Source organism: Helobdella robusta, assembly GCF_000326865.2.
Source record: "Helobdella robusta unplaced genomic scaffold HELROscaffold_17, whole genome shotgun sequence".
Classification (NCBI taxonomy): domain Eukaryota; kingdom Metazoa; phylum Annelida; class Clitellata; order Rhynchobdellida; family Glossiphoniidae; genus Helobdella; species Helobdella robusta.
The window spans coordinates 1,624,221-1,646,044 of record NW_008703942.1 but is presented as its reverse complement, the minus strand read 5'-3'; the positions used below and the strand labels follow the sequence as shown (position 1 = coordinate 1,646,044).

The 21,824-nt window shown below is 30.2% G+C and overlaps 4 protein-coding genes across 4 annotated transcripts; 2 read left to right on the top strand and 2 right to left on the bottom strand.

The window, feature by feature from the left end:
• Window positions 1-312: 312 nt before the first annotated feature.
• On the top strand, window positions 313-2,376 carry HELRODRAFT_75787 (hypothetical protein; the record flags this gene model as incomplete). The annotated part of the gene is made up of 4 exons (XM_009015980.1): window positions 313-440; window positions 1,556-1,653; window positions 1,774-1,895; window positions 2,266-2,376. The coding sequence occupies 4 exons, from the start codon at window positions 313-315 to the stop codon at window positions 2,374-2,376; spliced, it is 459 nt and encodes a 152-aa protein (XP_009014228.1).
• An 877-nt stretch (window positions 2,377-3,253) lies between these two features.
• HELRODRAFT_170160 (hypothetical protein) lies at window positions 3,254-4,958 on the bottom strand (the record flags this gene model as incomplete). Its single annotated transcript, XM_009015979.1, has 5 exons — window positions 3,254-3,454; window positions 3,523-3,635; window positions 4,517-4,580; window positions 4,670-4,723; window positions 4,902-4,958. The coding sequence occupies 5 exons, from the start codon at window positions 4,956-4,958 to the stop codon at window positions 3,254-3,256; spliced, it is 489 nt and encodes a 162-aa protein (XP_009014227.1).
• A 1,820-nt stretch (window positions 4,959-6,778) lies between these two features.
• Window positions 6,779-8,933, top strand: HELRODRAFT_75946 (hypothetical protein; the record flags this gene model as incomplete). The annotated part of the gene is made up of 7 exons (XM_009015978.1): window positions 6,779-6,867; window positions 7,246-7,288; window positions 7,403-7,472; window positions 7,663-7,725; window positions 7,822-7,983; window positions 8,651-8,749; window positions 8,827-8,933. 7 exons carry the CDS (start codon window positions 6,779-6,781, stop codon window positions 8,931-8,933), a joined length of 633 nt encoding a protein of 210 aa, XP_009014226.1.
• A 1,584-nt stretch (window positions 8,934-10,517) lies between these two features.
• Window positions 10,518-13,674, bottom strand: HELRODRAFT_76071 (hypothetical protein; the record flags this gene model as incomplete). Its single annotated transcript, XM_009015977.1, has 11 exons — window positions 10,518-10,661; window positions 10,827-10,928; window positions 11,046-11,126; window positions 11,218-11,373; window positions 11,592-11,708; window positions 11,906-11,994; window positions 12,094-12,211; window positions 12,723-12,791; window positions 12,886-12,957; window positions 13,164-13,382; window positions 13,501-13,674. 11 exons carry the CDS (start codon window positions 13,672-13,674, stop codon window positions 10,518-10,520), a joined length of 1,341 nt encoding a protein of 446 aa, XP_009014225.1.
• Between the last annotated feature and the right edge of the window lie 8,150 nt (window positions 13,675-21,824).

Below are 21,824 nucleotides of genomic sequence, written 5' to 3'. Positions count from 1 at the left end.
ACTACATAATTACATAATGTATGCAAGAAATGAATGAAAATAAAATTATTTTTCAGTTTACAAAACGCCAATTATTCAAATGAATTTGAGTCATACATCGACGTTAGCAATCATCTGTAACGAGAAAACAGCTCAAATTCATTCAACCATAAACGATGCACCTGTGTTATCTATTAGTTCGCCCCACGGAAATTTGAAAGACGATAATGTTTCTTCTAAATCACAAGTTCATTTGTAAAATTTTCCAATAGATAAGCACTATCTTATCATTTTAATAATTGTTAGTATTATGTTAATTTTTTCATCGATCAGATGTCATTTTCCCAATCTCTGAGCCACTGTCAGTTTTATTATGTTGACAAATTTATTATCATAGCTAGTGGAAATGAAATAGTTCTTTACAGCTACCATATTGATAATATCAAATCTGATCTCAAAAGGTAAAAAATATTAGCTAGATATGTTTCATTCATCATTTATATTCTCAGCTTCTACGTTGCGTTAATTAAGCTTCCGCCCTAAAACAAATTAAGTTTTTCCATGGTTGATAACTTTTGAGGTATTCTCAATGTAAGGTAATCAATAAAACGCATCCGCATGGCTCTATTTTGTAACTTAATTGAAATTCATCAAGTTTAGCGAAATGAAGCGGTTTTTGTGAGAAAAAAATTTGGATAAAATCCTCGCTTTTAAAACTATAAATTTAAAAATAAAATTTTTATTAATTTGTTACTTCTTCGAACCAAGCCAAAGAGAGTTTTTACAACCACAAATTTTTTATTACTAAGCGCTTTATTACTATTACTATTCCTTCCATTATCTTATTTGATTTTTAAACTCTTGGTTTTTCTCATAAGTTTCATTGTATAGGCTTTATCTTTGATTTTAACTTTTGTCTTTTCTTGACGATCCTCTCTTTTCATTAGTTTTATCTAGGATTGATAATTGTAACTCGCTCTACTATTGTTTTCCTGATCCTATCCTTTAAATAAAGCTTTTAACTCATACCATTTTTTTTGCTCGTACCCCACTTTTTTCTTTATATCTCCATATCTTTTTGTCTTACACAGGCTACCTATAAAATATGGAATTATTTAAAAAATTTGCATATCGATGTACAGGTCTCAACCTAAATTATTTCGCAAGTACTTATTAGATATATTAATTAAACCTAAATGCTACGGTTTACGATGTTCTTCTCTTACTTCTTAATTCCTTTCAAGCACTCATATGTTAAATTTGCGTTTGCTTCTTCTGGCCCTTTTCTCTGGAAATCTTCACCTCCTTCTCTAACTACTTCTTCACTTACGAAGTTCAGAGCGGATTTCAAAAATCAAAATCAATCTTTTTGTAAAAGTCAATGAGGAGCGCTGTTGAACATCGCGGAAATGATTCTTTTAAAATCTAGTTGATTGAATGATTGATTATGTGTTTTTGTTTGTTATAAAATTAATTCATATTAATAGCAATGGATGCTGAATTTGGTTAATATAAATGTGTTATAATAACGTTGAGATTTCTTAATAATATCAATAATTAAACTTTTATTTTTCAGACAAATAACGAACTCCAAATATAAACAAATAAAGACAATAAAAATGTCGGAATTTCAAAATATTTCAGCTTTTAGTGCAGTGAACTCTTTCTATTCATGTTGAGTTTTTTTTCTAATGAGTTAAGCATTAACATTTACAAAGATAAAGCAACATATTTACAATTTTGTTTTGGCGGATACGCTAACCTAATTTGTAATCAAAACCTTTTGCATTTCAGATATTGGCCTTTGCTGTGGCTCAAATAAATCAATTGCAGTCATAGATTTTAATGTTGGCTCAGTCATAACCCAGAAATCCAATACCCATGAAAGATGCATACATACCATAGAACAATTTACGGTTTAATTATTATCATTTTGATACATATATGTATCTTTTGGTATATGTATACGGTAAATGAAAAACAATAAATGCTAAATATACATTCACTGTAGCTTTAAACCAAACTAATCAAAATGTAAAGTTTGTTTTAAAAGGCACCTTAAAAATCAAAAAATTACCACGAAACGTGAAACAACTAAACACAGCTTGTTTCATTTAATCCCCTTCCAAGAGTTTTATTTTCTAAAATTTGGCTGGATGGAAACCAAAAAATAATAAAAATAAAGTATTCAGCTGTCGTAAACATTGAGTACCAAAGGAGCAACTCTGTGAACTACTTAAGAAAATAATGTTTGTAAATTCAACACCTTATACTTGACAAATACAGGAACCAAACAATGGATCATCTTCTGATCACCAATACAACCTGTTCCTAACATCAGCTGCCAGTGATTGCATAAAGTTGTGGGACTTGAGGACCAGAGAGTTTAGTACATAAAATTAGTGATCATTATTACTTTAACTATAACAATTCTTCACAGATGCATCAGATGTTTCAAAGGGCACAAAAATCAAATACACTCCTGCAAGACGATATTTAATACGGAAAACTACGTAGCAACAGGATCTGAAGACAAATGTGTAAGCGAGATTTATGAAGAGATGTTTATGTGATAAAAAATTATAATTGAATGCAGGTTGTATTGTATGACATTAGAACAAAAGGGATTGCATCCAAGATATCAGGCTTCGCCGAGACAACGCTAGGGCTAGCACTCAACCACCATACCAATGAGGTAATCACCAGCACACCCAGTTTATGTAAACAAATGCAATTAATAAATTTTTTCAGATGAACGCGACCACTTCTAATGGCTACTTGATTAGCATGATCAACAACTAGAAGAACACGGCAACACCATTAACTTTATATTAAAAAATTTCATTCAAAAAACATTGTAAATGTTAATAGGACCTAAATGTTATCTATTTAAATAAACACCAACCACCATTCATTCGAATCTAGTTATCAATCAACCCAGGCACACAGATGCGTTGATTAAATGGCCATTAAATGAACAGGGCTAAATGGATAAATATATACACAAGCCATTTGTGACTTATTACTCAAACTTCAGAATTTAGTTACACGTGTAACATATTTATGCATAAACAAGTACATAATACAGTCACACCAGTTAAAAATATAAGTTACTTTTAACAATAAAATTATCAGAATGTCCTGAAAGGGAAATTTTAAAAAACAAACAGTAAACTGCTGCAAAATTACATAAGATAAAAACATTTAATGTTTTCAACAGTTAATGTTTAATATAATTAAATGAAAAATTAAAATAAAGTGTTGCCAAGGTCCATCAATCAGTTTTTGTTTCATCCTTATGTTTATCATCTTCCGTTGTTGCTTTATCAGATTTTTCATCATTGTTCTGTGGCTTGTCTTCAGTTTCCTCTTTTTTATTTTTGCCCTCATCCCCATTTTTAGCCTCCTCTTTATCATCATTCTCTTCTGGTTTGTCTTTAGCTTCTTCAGCTGTTTCTTTTTCAGAATCCTTTTTCTAAAATGAAAATTTGTTATATATTACTTTTTGCTTTACACCATTAACGATTTAACAAAAAATATTACTTTTGATGCCCTCCTAGGAGTTGGTTTTTTCTTTTCTTCGACAGGTTTGGGTTCTGATCTTCTTCTTAAGCTTCGTCCTCCAGAAGTGTCCAGCTCACCATATAAGGCTTTAGCTATCATTTGAAAAAAGTTTTATTCATGTATCATTGCCAAACTTACAAATCTTTAGTTTAATCTTAGTACAAATTCAATTTACAAATTCTTATTTAACTGACCACCAGACAATTTATATTCAAAAGTTCTAAGTTTATCTAGCAATCCTAAGATGCAAATTTAAAATTTTTTACCCAACTATCATATACAATATAAATTTTTATTCAATTGGCTATCATAGAAAAGTGTTATTGAAAAGAAAGGGTTAAAAGTTAATATTGGTAAGACGAAGGTAATGGTGAGTGGGGAAGGCGGGGAGCGAGTGATAAGTAAAATAGACCCCTGTGGGGTATGTGACAGGAGAGTGAAGGCTAACTCGGTATTGTGTATATATAGGATGTCAGAAGTGGGTGCATAAGAGATGTAGTGATGTGAGGGGGGGCACTGGAAAAGGTGGAAGGCACTTTCAAATGTAAGAAATGATGTCGATGATAGGACTGAATGAGGACATTGTGACATTGATAAGGAGGAAATCGAGATTGCGGTGGTATGGACATGTGTTGAGAAGGTATGAAAGGTTCGGGATTAGGCGAGTGTTGGAGTTCGAAGGAATGATAGGAAGGGGTCGTCCACGATTGGGATGAAGAGAGCAGGTGGAGGACAGAGTAAAAGCGGAGTTGCGTGATACTGAGGCGAGTGACAGATGTGAATGGCGTCAAGGGGTATTTCAGTTTCATCATAGTTAGCCAAACGGCAACCCCCGATCTCAGGGAAAATGTTGTCTAATGGGTGTTGTTGTTGTTGGCTATCATATAAATAATTTAAAATTGCAAATTATTAATTTAATTGGCTAGAATATTTATAACTGATTATTATGAAAAATAATAAATAATTTTGTCACCTTCTGCAATCATGTCTGTATCTGACCTCTTCTTTCGCCCACTTTTTTTTCCTGGTGTATTTTCCTGACATTGTGAAAATGTTTACAAATTATAACATAATGAATGAAGTAAATACCCAAAAAACTGTGAAAAGTAAATAAGTGGAAACTCACTTCCAGTTTTGATTTTTTTGTTGGAGATTCGGCATCCGCATCTTCGACATCATTCTGTCAAAATATTTAATGAGATTTAATGATGAAAGATCAAAAAGTTATGAACAAATTACGCTATGAAATGTTTAGATACGGCGGATGCCAAATGGAAATTTTCGCCTTTTGGCGCTCCTCGAACAACCGGGACTAAATGGCAAGCTTGATGTCAATATGATAAACGATGGAAACTAACCGTTTTCGCTATTTTGGAATCATTAGAAACTGGTTTATCTTCAACTTTTGTGGCCATTGTAAAAATAAGCTAATCCAACTCGAGATTAACAAATTAAACTAATATTTATTGAACCTTAAACGACGCCGCTACAACTTTAGCTAACGCGAATATCAAGTCACGTGATTATTTAGTCATTTTTGATTGGTTTATGTCAAAACGCCGCCTATTAGGTTTTGAAATTAATGAAAAGCGCTTATTATTAAACAAATAATTAAAAACTTAATTTGTCATTTTAAGCTTTAACAAAAGACGTGCTATATTTTATTTTATTTATAGTTTGCATAATAATTTTTTGTTTTATTTTTCACTGGCTTCAATTTTAATTGTTGTTGCAGATTTCATTTTTTTAAGTTCATTTTGTTTATTTTATTTTTATATATGATTATATGCATATATTTGTGTTTAAGGTTTATTCACTAATTATGAAGTTAGACGTCAAGCAAATAAAGTTTAAAGTTTAAAATAAACAAGATAAAATGGACTTGTACCAGCTCAATTACTTTTTTCTGTATTCTGTACTATAAGTTTATTAGGTAATGTGCTTTTAGTAGTTGATTGTTGCGTAATCAAAATGATGCAAACGATCATTGGGGAAACCATTTTTGTGGTTGTTTATCAAACACATGCAACTTGAAAAAAAAGTATATTGAGCGGCTTTTGCAAATCTTTGTAGTCTCAGAGTTTCGAACAGGCATGATAAGGATTTGATCCAGACCTTCATGTAATTAACATCATGGCAAAGCATGGCGCTTCTAGCAGCCGAGCCAACTCAGTCACGCTAATGAGCAATAAGATTTTTTTATTATCGTACTCAAACGGCCTTAAATAATATATAAATAAATATGCATAAATATATATATCTACATTATATACACAAACACCTATCCACGTATATATATATATATATATATATATATCTGATATATGCTCTTTAAATCAGATAGTTGTATTTTCAGTGTATATTTAAATCAGATTACTTCAGTGGTCGTCACATCACTCTTCGATTGCGAAATGTGAATTAGGTTGTTTTTTATTTTTTGAATTTTTTGTAGAATCGTCGTAGTTTTACGCATGGTCCGCCTATCTCACTTTCATTGAGGATAAATAAATTTATTTTATTTTATTTTTTAATCCATTTGTTAAGTTTATTTGTTAATTTATTAATTTTATGTTTATTTTTAACTTTAATAACCTTGGGTGAAACTTAAATAAAAAAAGTTAAGCGTAGTTAAGCCTGTTGTTTTAAGTTTGAGGGTTAGTTTTTTTAGTAGTAATATAAATAATGTTATATTATTATACCATAGTAACTATGGTATAATAATAATATAAACTATGGCATAATTAGTTAGGCTTAGTTAGAGAGATAGAGGGGGTTGTCTCTCCTACTCTAGGTCTTGATTTAGGCTAGAGACTCATCACCAGACTTATTACTTACTTCTGAAGAATTTTAATATCCTGATTTAAAAACAAATTTTCAATGAATACTGTTTACACGCGCACATAATAAATTATAAAAGAACTTTCAGAGGAAAAGATTTAGTAAAAAAAGAAATGAATTGATTATAAAATTATTGTATGAGTATCAGCAAAGTATGTTAATCCAAAAAAGTTATTTAATTAAATTTGTGAAATTCAAAATCTAATTTTATTAAACATGATTAATAAATTAATTAAAGATTAACATTAAATCAAACCTTGGGTCTACTTTTCAAATTTTTAGATAAAAAAATTAAAAAAAGCTGTAGATTGAATAATCGTTTTTTTTAAATATCTAATTATGTTTATTGTTATTCATTTTACTTTCATAAGATACCAACCTAATCAAAATTTTCAAAATGAATGCTTCTCTTGATTTCTCCAACAACCTTATAATTTTGAAAGAAACAAACCAAATTAAAGAGTTGCAGACTGTTATAAGAGACAGGTATTCTGTTATTTATTTTATCTTTTTTAATCATTAATTTCTTCTAATTGATATACATTAAAATTTAATGTATATCAATTAGAAGAAATTAATATATTTATTTTTATATAAAATTATCTTTTATTATTATATTATTATTATTATTATTAGATCTGATAATTCAATCAATGTTAATAAAAATTAATATTAAATAAATTAAAATTTAAATATTTCAGTATTAAATTATTGTTCAAAATAATCTGTTTCACTGCATATCATTTTGCTTGCCTGTCATTTCATTAATAATTTATAACATTTCTACTGTCCTAAATAGATTTTCAAAAAATTCATTTTATGTATTACAATTTAATAACTACTATTACTTGGTATTTGAAACAGGAATTCAACAAGAAGCGATTTTATTTTTCATGCTGATAGACTGGTTAGAATTTAGATCATCAAATTTCTAAGTGTTGTTTTTTTGTGGTTTGTTAACTTTTGTTTTTGAAAAGTTTTACAACTAACCATAGAGTATAAAAAAAATTGTTTCTAAAAGATTCGCTTAATTGTAGAAGAAAGCCTCAATCAACTGCCATATAATAGACATGTTGTAGTCACACCCACTGGTTTGTTTTATTTTAATAACTCTAGTTTTTGAGCAGATAGTTAATATATGACAATATCGATGTGAACATGTTTGCACCATGATTTTAATTTTTTTAAATTTTGTTATGTGATGGTTGATTGAACTCATGTTCTCATTAGTGTTGTCATTAATTTAAACTCTTTTATGTTCATTCGAACATTTCAATGTAGGTGAAAATTATGAAGGACTTGTTTACGAAGAAGGCAACTGTGGTGTCAGCATAATGAGAAGTGGTTAGAGAAGTAGCTGTTAAATTGTATATTTGACGTCAAATCATAATGTGCTATACAAGTTTGTATATCATTTTAGTTTTCTGTTAATTTATCAAGGTGAAGCAATGGAGCAAGGACTTCGTGATTGCTGTAGATCTATCAGAATAGGCAAGATACTTGTCAGTAAAGACGAGGACACTAGGGAAGCTAAAGTTTTTTATGCGAAATTTCCATCTGATATTTATAGAAGAAAAGTTCTACTGATGTATCCTATTTTGTGTTAGCAGTTTTTCAATTGCATTAAACTCAGTAACTACTTTAAAATTGAACCAAGCAATTCATTAAAAAAAATTGCAGAATATTATTTGTATGAAACCATCAACTAAATGATAATGACAACAATAACATGATTAAAATGAAATTTTCTAACAAGCCTAATAAATAGTTAATATGTTACTGAGGATTTATTTATTTATTTATACATGGGAAGATTGCAAACTTAAGTATGCTGGCACTACCTAAGAAATATAAGCAATTTCTAAGGTCCAAAAAATAAGATAAAATTATATGTACAAATGCTAAAATGCAATTGATTTGTTATGTTCAAATTTAAATGATGGATTTATAATTTAAAAAATAGGTTCTTGTTATTTAGAACTGCACTATAAATTTTAATAATGAGCCTTATTTGTCTTTTATCTAGGCTTACACCGATTTGTAGAAAAACAATTTTGTATTCTAGTTATATCTAGTTTTAGAAGTGTAGGTTGACAAATGAAAAAAAAAATCAATACAGAAATTGCTAAGATTTTATGTGGATCTTGATTGATTTCATGTAGATCTTAATTCCTACAATTAATTTTCTCAGTGCATTGGATGGTACTTGCACAGCACACTAGATAATATTAAAATTATGAGTTGACAATGGTGATTGTTTACATTACAGATTCGGGTAACTCTGTTTTGAGTGCTATCGAAGTACTTCTAGAAAATTCTGTTTCTGAAGATAAAATAATTGTGCTCACTTTATTTTCTACTCCAGAAGGTTTCACTGTTGAAATTGTATTGTTAAATTTTTAGGTTTCCTAATATTGTAAAGTTTTAATTATTTTCATCCTACAGGTATCCAAAAAGTTTTTAAAAGTTTTCCCAATGTAAAGTTAATTACTTCAGAGGTTCACGAACATCCGCCTATACATTTTGGTCAGAAATATTTTGGAACTGATTGATATCCAAGATATGCATTTCACAATCTTTAGTCTTTAAAGTGCAATATTTCGACAATGATTCTTATCTTCAAACAAAAAGAATTTCGCTTTTGATTCAAATTTATATTTTGAGCGCTAGATACAATTGGCAAATGTGAAAGCAGTTTAGTCAAGAGGCGAAGCGAATGTTGTAGTAATATGTTGATTTTGCCATGCTAACCTAGGATGGTTTGACCACCACGTTTCTATTCACGGATTGTTAAATCATTTATTATTATTTAACGCATTCCCGAACTGAATAAGTAATTTCAAATTTGTTGTGCCTTATGGGATGAATTGGAGATTCGTTTATTTCCAATCTTAATGTATTAACCATATGTAAAATTTTCTCTACGTATCTGTCCCGTATCGTTTGAAATAATATGTAGAGACGTAGTGACAAATCTTTTATTATTAAAATTAAAAAAATGCGCTATTTAGACCATATCAATCAATTATTGTGATTCTTGTTTAATCGACGACGTTAAATATCACTGAAAATCTTCGAATATTGGCGGCGGATGTCAGCATTTATTTAGAAACCATCAAGAAAAAGTAAATCAGATGTAAGCAACTGAGGGCAAACCTGAGGCGAATTATGAAGATGCAACACAAGTTGGTATTTCCACAGGACAGGAAGTCTGTTATCAAAGGAAGATCATCTGCAAAGTGTAAAGCCCTGCGGACACGCCGTCGGTAAAGTAATATTGTTACCAGATCTCGGACTGGTTCTTGCAACAAATGCTACAACAACAATGGCCAAATTGTAGACAATAATGCACCATAACCCATCGCGATCTCAACGCAAAATGAGAAGGAAAATCTTCATTTGTAGTTATTTTGCCCTACAACGTAATCCCCAAGGCGCTACTGGATTCAAATTAACACGTTCACAGGACGCACGTATACATAAGTATACGAGCAAAACGACGCATCGTACATGTACCATAAGCTGAGATCTTTTGCATCTCAATCCGGTCAAACGGACACTATACTATACCACTACACCGTCTAGCCTTTTATTAAATGTAATAACATTAAATACCAGCCCAAAAAACAATTTTTGTAAGTTTGTGTTATCTTTGAAACATAAATTCATAAACCCACAAAAAAGCAAGCTTTTGTGAATATGCTGCAAATGTCGATTACAAAGTAGAAAGGCCACTGCTTGGTTGGCGACATCGCAGCCTTGGCATGTTAAGGATCTAATAATTAGTTTGGAACAACGGCCCAAAGAAATTAAAGCATGATCCGACTGCTTTGTCACTAGACTGATTAGATGTTGATAGGTTTTCCTGGAACCTATTGATTCACGCACAAAAAAATTAATAGTTACTTTCTTTTAAAAGGCGTTCGCAACTTCGCAAGCATTTCACGACTCATTTTGTGAAATATTAGAACCGAATTTGATAAGCGAACTAAATGCTCTGTACGTTGATAATAAATGATGAGAAAGTACACTTCAGGAAATAAATTATTGTATTCAGGCAAACACACATAAAAGCACGTTAACACACTTGACGTTAAAAAGTCACGCAAAATAATGGAATATTTAACAAACAAAAGTTATTTAGATTTCGGTAATGAAAAGTCATGCGGTTTCCATCTTTTGGCAAAATTCGTGACTTTAATAATCTGTTCTTCAATCTTTTCAATTCTTGGCTTTCTCCATAAAGTAGCATCGATGTCCAGCATGCCGCCAACCACTTCCTGCATGAGAAAATATATCTTAATCGTACAACACATTGACGTATGTTCGTTATTTTTTAACACCGTATAATACAATACATTTATCAAAATAAACTCTACACAGAATGGTTTCAATTGCTTACAAAATCAACAAAAGTTTGTGAAACAAAAGATTGGTGAACTTACCCTTCCAAAATATTGAGGAAACTTGTTTTCATCCTCAATAACGTGAGCATAACCTTCGTCTAGCCCAAAAGCAACATGAAAGTACGGAAATCCCGTGGGAACCTGAAAATACGACGCATAGATATACTATTAATTAGCCATAACACAAACTTACAAAATAAAAAAATGGCTGAAAAACGTTGATACTCATCAAAATGTAAAATATAAAATTGCATTTACCGATTGTCTGATGGTTTTATTTTTGATTTCAATTAGTTTCTTGTTTTGACTCCATTCTGAATCACATTCCATTAACGCTTTCTGTGACAAAGATTATAAAATGAAGTGTTAAATTAAAGTGAGTAAGAATTCAATTTAGCCATAGCACAGAAATAAGGACAGGATAACCGACTTTGAAGTAAATGGGAGCCATGTCACCTTCCTCTCGAGGCAATGGTATGCATTCAATCGTCAAGTGTGGGTAAGATGGGAGGTTCTTACATGTTTCCATGAAGACAATATCCTCATCATTTTCTTTGAACATAGCAACTAAACTTTTTTTGTAAGCCTTGGGATAAGAGTTGGATAAGTTTTTACTTGTTAGTAAAATAAATTTCAATCATTTATACATTTATGTCGAACAACTCTTGAACATATGCACTGCTTAAAACAATCTTTAAAGAGTATCATTAAATTACTTTTTAAGATTGTTGAATATTACAAGTTAACTGCATAATTGAAAATTCTAATTTGAAAGAAAAACACAATATTAAAATAGTTTCGAACCATTATTTCTTGATAGACATCTTCGTCACAGCTGTTGGACTGGCAAGTGTGTTGCATGGGAACAATAAGGCAGTGACCATCAACCATTGATTTGGAACGTGGCAAACTGAGGTACACCTACAAAATATTACGTCTCATCTTAAGTTTAAATATGTAAACAAGCCATGAACATCGTTTAAAGTGTACATACATATATAAATGATTATATTTATATTAGTTAATAAGACGAAAGTTATATCGAAACAAATTAATGTATCAAAGTCTAGGGTGATTGAATTATGAAGGATAAAGTCGAGTTGATAAACTTTAGAAACCTTGCTGCCAATGGATACAATGAGGTGTTTTTCAGTGTTGTTAAAACATGACTGGCAACTCTCAATCTTTTGCGCCATTTTCTTTTGATCTGCGTTATTTTATCGAATTAAATATTTGCAATTTAGCAAAACTACAATAGTGGCAAACATCTAATAAATTTGAAGTGAAACAAAATGTATATTTATACCAATGATTGCCCTCTGTTTTTGCTTTGATTCTATGAACAAATCAGATTTCTTTCTCGATTCCTTCGCCAACAGTTCATCATCTATGGCGTATTCGTCATCATCAAGTTGTTGCATGGCCTGAAGAAACATTTTTTATCACAATTATGCCAGGTAAATGTGCAAAAACGTGTGGCCGGGCCACCTCTTATTGACATTTGAAAGAAATATTCAAAATATGTGTCATTTATATGTGATTGTAAAATTAAATTACAAATAAAAACAATCTTTTCTACAAATTATGCATAAATCAACAAAAAGTATTTTTCGATTGAGAAACAAAAAAACTCCTAATTCAGTATTGTGATTCAGGTAGGGTATCCTGATGCCAATTGGAGATGGGATTAAATTAAAAATTCAATGCAAAGAAAATTAAAAATTCATTGTCAAGAAGGAAAAAAGAAAAAAACTAGTATAGGAATATTTTCGATGCTTCGGGGATTTTGATGTGATTCACTAGTATTCACCCATGCATCAAAGGGATTTTGATACGAATGCACTAAACTAGACAGACAAGTTTGTGCATAGAGTGCATTGTGCATCAAGTTATTAAATTTATTTTAAAATAAGCATAAGTAAATTGGTGACTAACCTTGCTAGCCAGTTTGTTGAACATAGCAGCATCACCATCCCAGTCCCTTCTCAATTTTTCTTGTTCATACTGAAAGCAAAAATAACATTACTTTTAACTGTAATTTTTAAAAAATTACATTGAAACTGAACTGTTTATTTGAATGAAAGAAATATCGACTAACCAATGATTTCATTGTATGCCTGTCATCATCTTCAAAATATTTCACTCTCACTCCATCTTTGTGAGTTTCCACCTATATGTTTTTAAAATTTGTTCAACATTGTCAACTTTTCTAATTGGTTAAAATCTCTCTTATTTAAATATAATTGGCACCATTATAAACGATAGAAATCATTTTATTCAGGTTATTTGCCAACAGGTAAAATGAAACGAACTCACACAAACGCACTTACACACACACAAACATACACAAACACATACAAACATCCTTTGCATCACCTTATGCTTCTTCCTCCTTCTCCCACCATCAATTTCTGCATGATGCTTTTGCTCTGGGTAAGGTCTGACGTTACCCTTCATGTCTCTCATCATCAATATTTCATCTTCATCTTCATCTCTGCCCACATTTTTCTTTCTTTCTTTAGAACCAGGTGATTGGGAAGCAATAGATAATTTATTTGAAGCATCTAAACGCTTTTTCAACTCTGATGCTAATTCCTACAAAAAAAGAAACAGTGTCAAAAAAATTTAGATGGTGTGAAATAATGATAACATTGAATAAACAAATTTGACTGTGCAATTATAGAAAACGAAATCACAAAAATAGAACAATCACCATGTTTCCTAGTAGTTCAGCTTTCAATATGCTGGCCGACAACTTGTTCTTCTCCTCATTACTCAAAATCTTAACGGGAACACTGCTGGCCGTTGAGGAATCTGACTTCTCGTTTCTTACTTCCTCCTCAGCATCTGATGATGAGCATGATGACGACGATAACGCCTTTAGCATTCTATCCACTTGTTAAAAAATAATTCAAATTATCAATAATTATATTAATTATTATATTATATTAATATTATATTAATTATAATAATAATATTAAAATATATGCATCCAGAGGAAATAAAATAGCAAATAAATATGGATGATTACCTTTTCTAACTTTAGTAGAGCTGCAGCTGTCTTTGCAAATACCGACATGTTTGTTTGCATCATTGTATTTTTTATTGTCCATGACATCATCAGGTTCACGTTTTCCAGTGGCATCTTTTTTCCATCTGCGAGGTGAAACTTTCCTCTCAGAATCGTAGGTACGTTTTCTGTTACTATCCACTTTATTGTCAAAATAATTAGATTTACGAGTTGAGACATCGTAATCATAATCATAATTTGATTTCTGGAAAGTTCTACTGGGATACATGGATTTTCTAGAAGTGTGGAATGGCTGACTGGATGCAACAAACAACTCAGCCTCTTTGATTCTATTCTTTAATACATCCAAGGACTTTTATGCATATAAAGTAAAGTATATTATAAAGTAAAGCTAATTTAGAAGATTGATGAAAAATTCAAAATTAAGATTAAAAAACACCACCCACAACTTACTCTACATCTCTTCACTTTCTTACTCAACTCACTTAACAACTCTCAACTTACCCCATATCTCTCAGCAGCAACTTCTTCTACAGATCGATTTTGTTCCTCTGCCATTTCTTTGCATCTTTTAAGGGCCTTGGTCCACCAGGCCAGCCCTCCATCATTGCCTGCTGAGATGGTCTTGCTCATCTCTGGTTTGTTAGTGAGTGCAGTTGACGATGATGAAGATGGCAGACCTGTTCCTCTACCCTTCCAGTAAGGGTTGAGTTCACGAGCGTGTTGACCCATCTCTTCGGATGCGTTGTCCTATGAAAAGCAATGAAATAAAATCTAATTAAATATTGAAATGTTTTTTTTTTAAAAAAGAAGTTCAACATTAAGTTTCTATAAAAAAGTTGTAAATGTTACCAATGCTGAAATGCACACCTTCTGAAAAATGATGCTCTATATATATGTAAATTGCATATATCTTGATTACATAACAAATAACTCAATCAGCTCATCAAAAAATGATTTCAATTGATTTTGATTGAAAGCATTACATGAAAAAGAAACAAATGAAAAATAAAACCTCTCGCTTTTGTTGATCAGAATTTTTCTTGTTTGTTTGAGGTATCAAGAAGTCAAATTCCTTTGACAGCATCCAACTTTGCCTCTTTTGTTAAAAAAAAAATTTGGAAATAATATAAATAAATGAGCATATTTAGTATTTATCAAATGCCTCCAATAAATTACCCTTCTTAAAAAGTACATTCAATGTCAATAGCCTTTTTAGCAATCTAATTTTTTTGCATTGTTATTTCAGTCATATAATCAGATAACTAACTAGGTTGTGATTTAAAACGTTGACTCAATAGGATGATTACATATATTAGCACATATAATGAACTTTTTAAAATTGTTTCATTTATAAGATCTAATTATAAAATCAACTGGCTTTTTATATAATTCACAATGACAATGGTCCTTCTAAAAAAACACTGCACAAATTTAATGAGCATAATTTTATACAAAGTATTTAAAACAAGTGAAGAAAAACGTTTATAAAGTAATTGACATTGCTTACCTCCATTTTTGTATCTTGAGATGTACTTGAATTTGTTGCACTTTCTATTTTAGAATCATCCACATCTCCATCGTTTGGTTTTTCAACCCACTTATCTTCATCCTGAGTGGAAATTATTAAAAAATCTCATGTTTAATGAATAAAACAGTAGATAAGAAAGCAAACTACTCACTTCATCAGAACTTCTACGAGAGTGATGTTTTTTAGACTTTTTAGACTTTTTGTTCTTTTTTAATTTCTTTTTCAAAGCATTTTCTATAAACTTGAAGAATGTAAAAAAAATTGTTAAAAAAAACTTTGCAACAATCAAAAATCTCAAGTAAAATCATTTGAACAGTATTTGCAACAAAAATTTGTGAGCTCATTTTTTGCTACAAATCAATATAAATTCAGGTAAGTTCAGGTATGTGAAATCATGAAATGAAACCCGTGCTGAAGTCATTTCAAAAATCCAACAACAAACCTTAAAAGCTTTTTTACTCACAATCAACATTAACAGCCAAAATAATCAATAAATATGACAAGAGCATATAATATAAGACAAGACTCACTTTTTGTTCTTCTGCAACTTTCTGATGGACTTCTGGTAAGATGGCATCAATTTGCATTTGTTTCAACTTCTCTTTGGCTTCATATTTCCTTTGTGCCTGTCATTGCATCAAAGATTAAAAACAAAACAAAATAGGATACATTATTGCAAGCTATAAATAAATAACTTTATTATTCTCAAGTGTTTGATTGATCCATTACCAAATAACATAAGGCACAAAATGAATATATTTTTCATCAATTGTTGAAATAAGCCTTTATTGCTATTTAAGAAAGTTAGTTTAACATTTTCTCAGTGTTAGGTCCCTAACTGCTTAACTAACTGACTGCTTGCCTTAGGTCTACCTAACAGATAAAAAGATTAACACTCAAGCCAAGTTAAGCAGAGGCATACCCTTACTAAACTTTGATTTATTCATGTTTTATTTAGTTTTGTCCTACAGACAACCAAATTATTAAAAATAAGTTTTTTCATTTTAGTATTAGTGAATTAGAAATTATTATAAAATTAATAAATTTTATTTTATATCTAACTAAAAAAAGTCTAAAAAACTAAAGCTAGTATATAATTATAAAATAAAAAATAAAACATCATAATATTGCATAATTAGTTACTTGAATTTTAATAGCATAAAATTTAAAAAGCAAAGATGTGATTGAATTGTGTTGTATGCATTAAAACTTTACACATAAATTATTATAATTTTTAAAAATAAAGAAAGAATTAAATAAATACAAAATACCACCTTTTCCAACAATTTGTCCATTAGTTTTCTTTTTTCAGCTCTGTTGAGATTGATTTCATTTTGACTTTCAAAATCGATGAGATTAGCCTCGGCGGACATGTTTGAAATTTAACTTTCAAAATCTGAACCTGACAATCAATTATCAATTCTTCAATTAAACAAACCACGAATTCGAACAATCAAATCAGAAGCAAGACACCTTAACCGACGGCTGCCCTCGTTTATTTATATTTCTTTCAAAGCAAAGATAGCTAACAGTTTTACAATCTCATCATAGACAGCCAAAATATTTTACAATTTAACCAAAAGAATTTTCAATCAAAAGAGAAACAAAGATTACTTATCTTGAACAAAGTTTATTTTTCTTTTTAAACAAAGTTGGTTATCGGTTTTGCAACCATATCTAAGACAGCCAAAATAATTTACAATTTAATCATTAGAGAATCAAATATTATCAATCAATCAATCAATCAATCAATCAATCAATCAATCAATCAATCAATCAATCAATCAATCAATCAATCAATCAATCAATCAATCAATCAATCAATCAATCAATCAATCAATCAATCAATCAATCAATCAATCAATCAATCAATCAATCAATCAATCAATCAATCAATCAATCAATCAATCAATCAATCAATCAATCAATCAATCAATCAATCAATCAATCAATCAATCAATCAATCAATCAATCAATCAATCAATCAATCAATCAATCAACCAACCAATCAATCAATCAATCAATCAATCAACCAAACTACGACCAACCATGCCAAACAATCAATCAAAGTATAATTGTTATCAGAAATAATACTCTGTCGTGTTTTAAAACAATAAATCTTTACATAAGTATTATATAGCATTACAAATCCTCTTTAGTGTAGAAGATCGGTCAACATGGAAGAGGATTTGTAAAGCTGGTCTCACAAATTTTCTGTTGGAATGGACTAATGCTGCTTACCGGAGGTGACTTATCAGTGATGCCGCGAAATCAAGAGAACTGACGCCAACTGGTCCTCGAAGTAAATTGTTTAAATTCATACGCCTTAGATTTTGGATTAGAAGTCATCTACGATCTGATAGAGGGCCGAATGTCACTTGAGAGTGACGCAACGTCTTTGCAGTTTCGGTGGACAACATAACAAAATTATTGTTACCGCAAATACCCTGTCGTATTAAGAAAATATATCTAAATATATATATATCAGTGTATAATAGAGTAAAATAATAATAGAGTAAAATAATAATTGCAATGATACAGCGATCACTAAACTTTGTTCCTTTGACTTTTATTAATGGTACGTTAACTTTAAAAACAGCGACAGTTCCAATGGTTATTTGTAATCTTTGTTTCTAATATTCTCTCTGTTTAAAGTTAATTTGAAAAAGTAAGAGTATGGGTTCTGAAACTTGTGCAGCTACTTGTATAATATCCGAAGTTTTAAATCAGGACGCCCGGTGTTTATATTACAATGGCTGTAAATTTTGCTTCAAAAAACTCTACTTTGATTCACCAACAAATAAGTATATCATTTTTATTATTTACTGTGCAATATTTTAATTGAAATCTCTTATACTTAAGTTGTTCATCCATGGGCTGTAGGTACAAATTAGTAATTATATAATATATATTATAATAATTACATGTATTTGTATATATCGCTTGTGCAAACCAGTTAGCAAAAAAAGAAAGCAAACTGAGCGTGTTGTGTTGTGTACAGTTGCTGAACCGGTTTCATGTTTTATCATATAACACTACTATTAAATTAATAATACTTCACCGCATTCTCATACAGATCTGGTACACTCCAGTACAATTTAATATCTGGCAGTTTGTATTTTGATTAAAATTTAATCATTAAATTAAATTATCATGATCAGTTTATGACATAAACTTTATGTTTAATAAATTTAATTTTAATACTGCAAAACATAAATATCAAATTTTGTAGAATATATAAAAAGATATATTATGCACTCAAATAAAAAAAGCCAAAATTATAATATTCTTAAGTTTTGAAAATTGACTCCCTTGTTTTTAAATTATACTTCTTAAATTCAACTATAAGTTTTGTCTTTTTTTTTCAAAGTCTAATTTCAGACCTGTGATATATAATAATGTCTGCAAGTTTCCCGAGCCAGAAGTAGAACAGATTTTGTTATACATTAAATTAAATTAAACAATTGTGTTTTGTTCATATGTGTTCATATCATTCATAGCAAAATATTAAGTTAAATTATTCATTCAAATCAATCATTCAATCATCGTTTAGCGTCCCGAGACCCAGTTTTCCAGAAGTAGGACGTTTTTTCTTTGCCATCAATTTTTTGCGCCAAATTAGGAGATCAGTTGTATCCATTTCATTTAAATTTAGAGCTTTCATGTCTTGCTCGATTGTTTACGACCAGGACTTCTTTGGACAGCCTTTGGGACATGTGCCATAACATTCATTCAAATACTAAATTTAAATTGTAATTTAAATTTTATTTAAACTGGTCTGGATTGGGTTGTTTTGGCTCATGCTCATTATGATTGTTATCTTAATGTAGCAAACAATTTCATATTTTGAAATATTCATTCTAGATCTAGACCCTAAATTGACAATTAGTTTTCATGTTTCATACACATAACTGATGATTTGGAAATTTTAAATATATAATTTGTAATAACTGATTTATATAGCTTTTCATGAATTAAAGTTTGTGAACTATATTATTTCTTAATGAAATTTATTTAAGGTATGTTTGCCGATCTTGTTGGACTGATTTCACCAACCCTCCTAAACATTATAAATTGAAATTTCTTGTTTATGATGGACATTTGCATCAAGAGGTTTCTGTGTTAGGTAATGTTTTGGATGCTGTTTTTGGTTGTTCTGCTGTTGAATTTGCAAGGTAACCATTTTTTAAAGCTTTTTTAAACTTTTTAGTTGATATTTTCTATTGAATGCTAAGGTTGATTGAAGAAGTGGATAACAGTATTGTGATGTTATCAATAAATGCAACTTTCAAACGTAAAACTTGTACATTTGGCTATAAACAAAACAATTCTGCAGTAAATTATAGACCAAATTCTGTAAAAGCTTGTTCTCTTTTCATGATTTCAAGATTCATCAAAGTAGTTGATTTCATTAGATATCCTGGACTCCTAGTTAAGGTTTTTTACCCTTATTTTGAAAGCGAGCCGGTGAATTACAATGAAAATATTGTGCCTGTATATTCAAAGAGATTTGAAAAGTATTCCCAGATCTTACTAAATGATACAAATTTTTCTACATTTGACATTGAAGAATTTTTACAGAATATAAATGATGACTCATATAATTTACGCAATGGAACTTCTATGTGCAAAGGAGATGACGTATTAAATGCTTCAAATTTTGAATGAAATTCCAATTTACGTCGTTATTGAAAGTTTTGGTTATCATCATCAAATGGAAGCAAAAAATTTCCGTTGCAACAATAAACGGATCGATAAACATTACCGCATTCGTCGATGAATATGTGCAGATAATATTGATTCAGTCATTTGTCATTAAATGATTTACTTCTTGAAAGACACCCATTTTTGATAGCAATATTTCAAAATTTTTTATTAGTTTTGTATTATTTGGCTTGTTACTCAATGTGTTAATGGTGGATATGATATAATATAATAAATTTATTTACAATCTAATTGAAATTTTATTCTTTTTACATTATTTACGCAATACAAATCAGAGAATGAGCTTCTTATTTCAATTAAAACGAGTATCGCTCATCTTTTCCAGATATGGTAGTTGTATTTCTGTTTAGTTTTTTTCATGGTTATATGTTTGTATACTAGCAGTGGCGGATTGTGAAAATTCCCCGCCCGTCGGTCACCAAGTTTTTGTCCCTACCGGTCATCGAATCGAAATTTTTTAAAGATCCCCCAAGTCATCAAGTTTTTGTTAAAAATTCTCCCCTCCCAAATCGTCGACTTTTTTGGGGAAATTCCCCCCCGGTCGTAAACTTTTCTGAAAATTCACCCCCTGGGTTGTCAAATTTTTTACAAAATCTTGGCTCCCCCATCAAAGTTGTCTTGGTCCACCACTATTAAGGTTCTGATTTGTTCCATGTTTCGTTGGCGAGTTATTTGGCTAGGAGATCGTTTCTCGATATGTATGAAAGTAAAAGGTCCTTTATATTTGTCAAAATTTTACATTCATTTAAAATTTTCAAATTGTTTATCAAGCTTTCAATTTAAATTCGTAAAACTAAATGAATGTTATGTTTTTTAAATATTATTTTTGTATAATAAAATAGAAAAAACGCTCATCTATATTGTTTTTAACTTCTACCAATCACGTTTTCTTTACGCGTTACAAACACTGGATACTTTGTTAGCTTAGCATAATATGAAACTAAAACTAGCAGATCAAACCAGAAATAACTTCAAATAGTAATTAATAGCTGGCTAACTTGAAAATTAAATCACTAGTCTAGTGAAATGACGTTCACCTTGTCTGTCATCATGAGAGCTACCAAGAAATCAGGCATGATTTCAGTGTTGGGGTGTGGTTTGAGACAATTCTGAATTTCAACTTGTATGTTTCTCACTTTCAGAAGAAATCATTGACAATTTCACAAGCAAAAAAATAATTGACAATTTCACAAGCAGCTTGCTCAGTTTTGGCCAGACTTGGTAGAATTCAAACATTTGTTAATTCTTCAATAACCTAACAATGACAACTAATGACCTTATTATCATAGTCATGTTATTATAACGAAACAGGTTTACTGCAGTATTTTTATGGTATCTTTGAATGTTCTTTATTTTATATATATATATATATATATATATATATATATATATATATATATATAGATTTATTATACATCTTTATTGATAACACCGATATATTTAAATAACTCGTGTTCCAGCTTCTTGGCTTTAAAATTTTGACTTCACGATTATTTCAAATCTGTTAATTTTTCAGCATTAGCTTTAAATTTCTTGAAATCTCAATAACTGATAATACTTTGTGGGCGTTTCAATGGTTTTTCTTAGGTTTTACTCAGAGTTATTAACTACAACACAGCACAGGTGAGCACTTGCCGTACTCATAACCCACCTTTATCATGTTCTACTGTCACTCATTTAACACACACTCGGTTCAAAATTATTGTAGAAAATAGAAACCTATACCACTCACGTCATTCACTTTCTAATA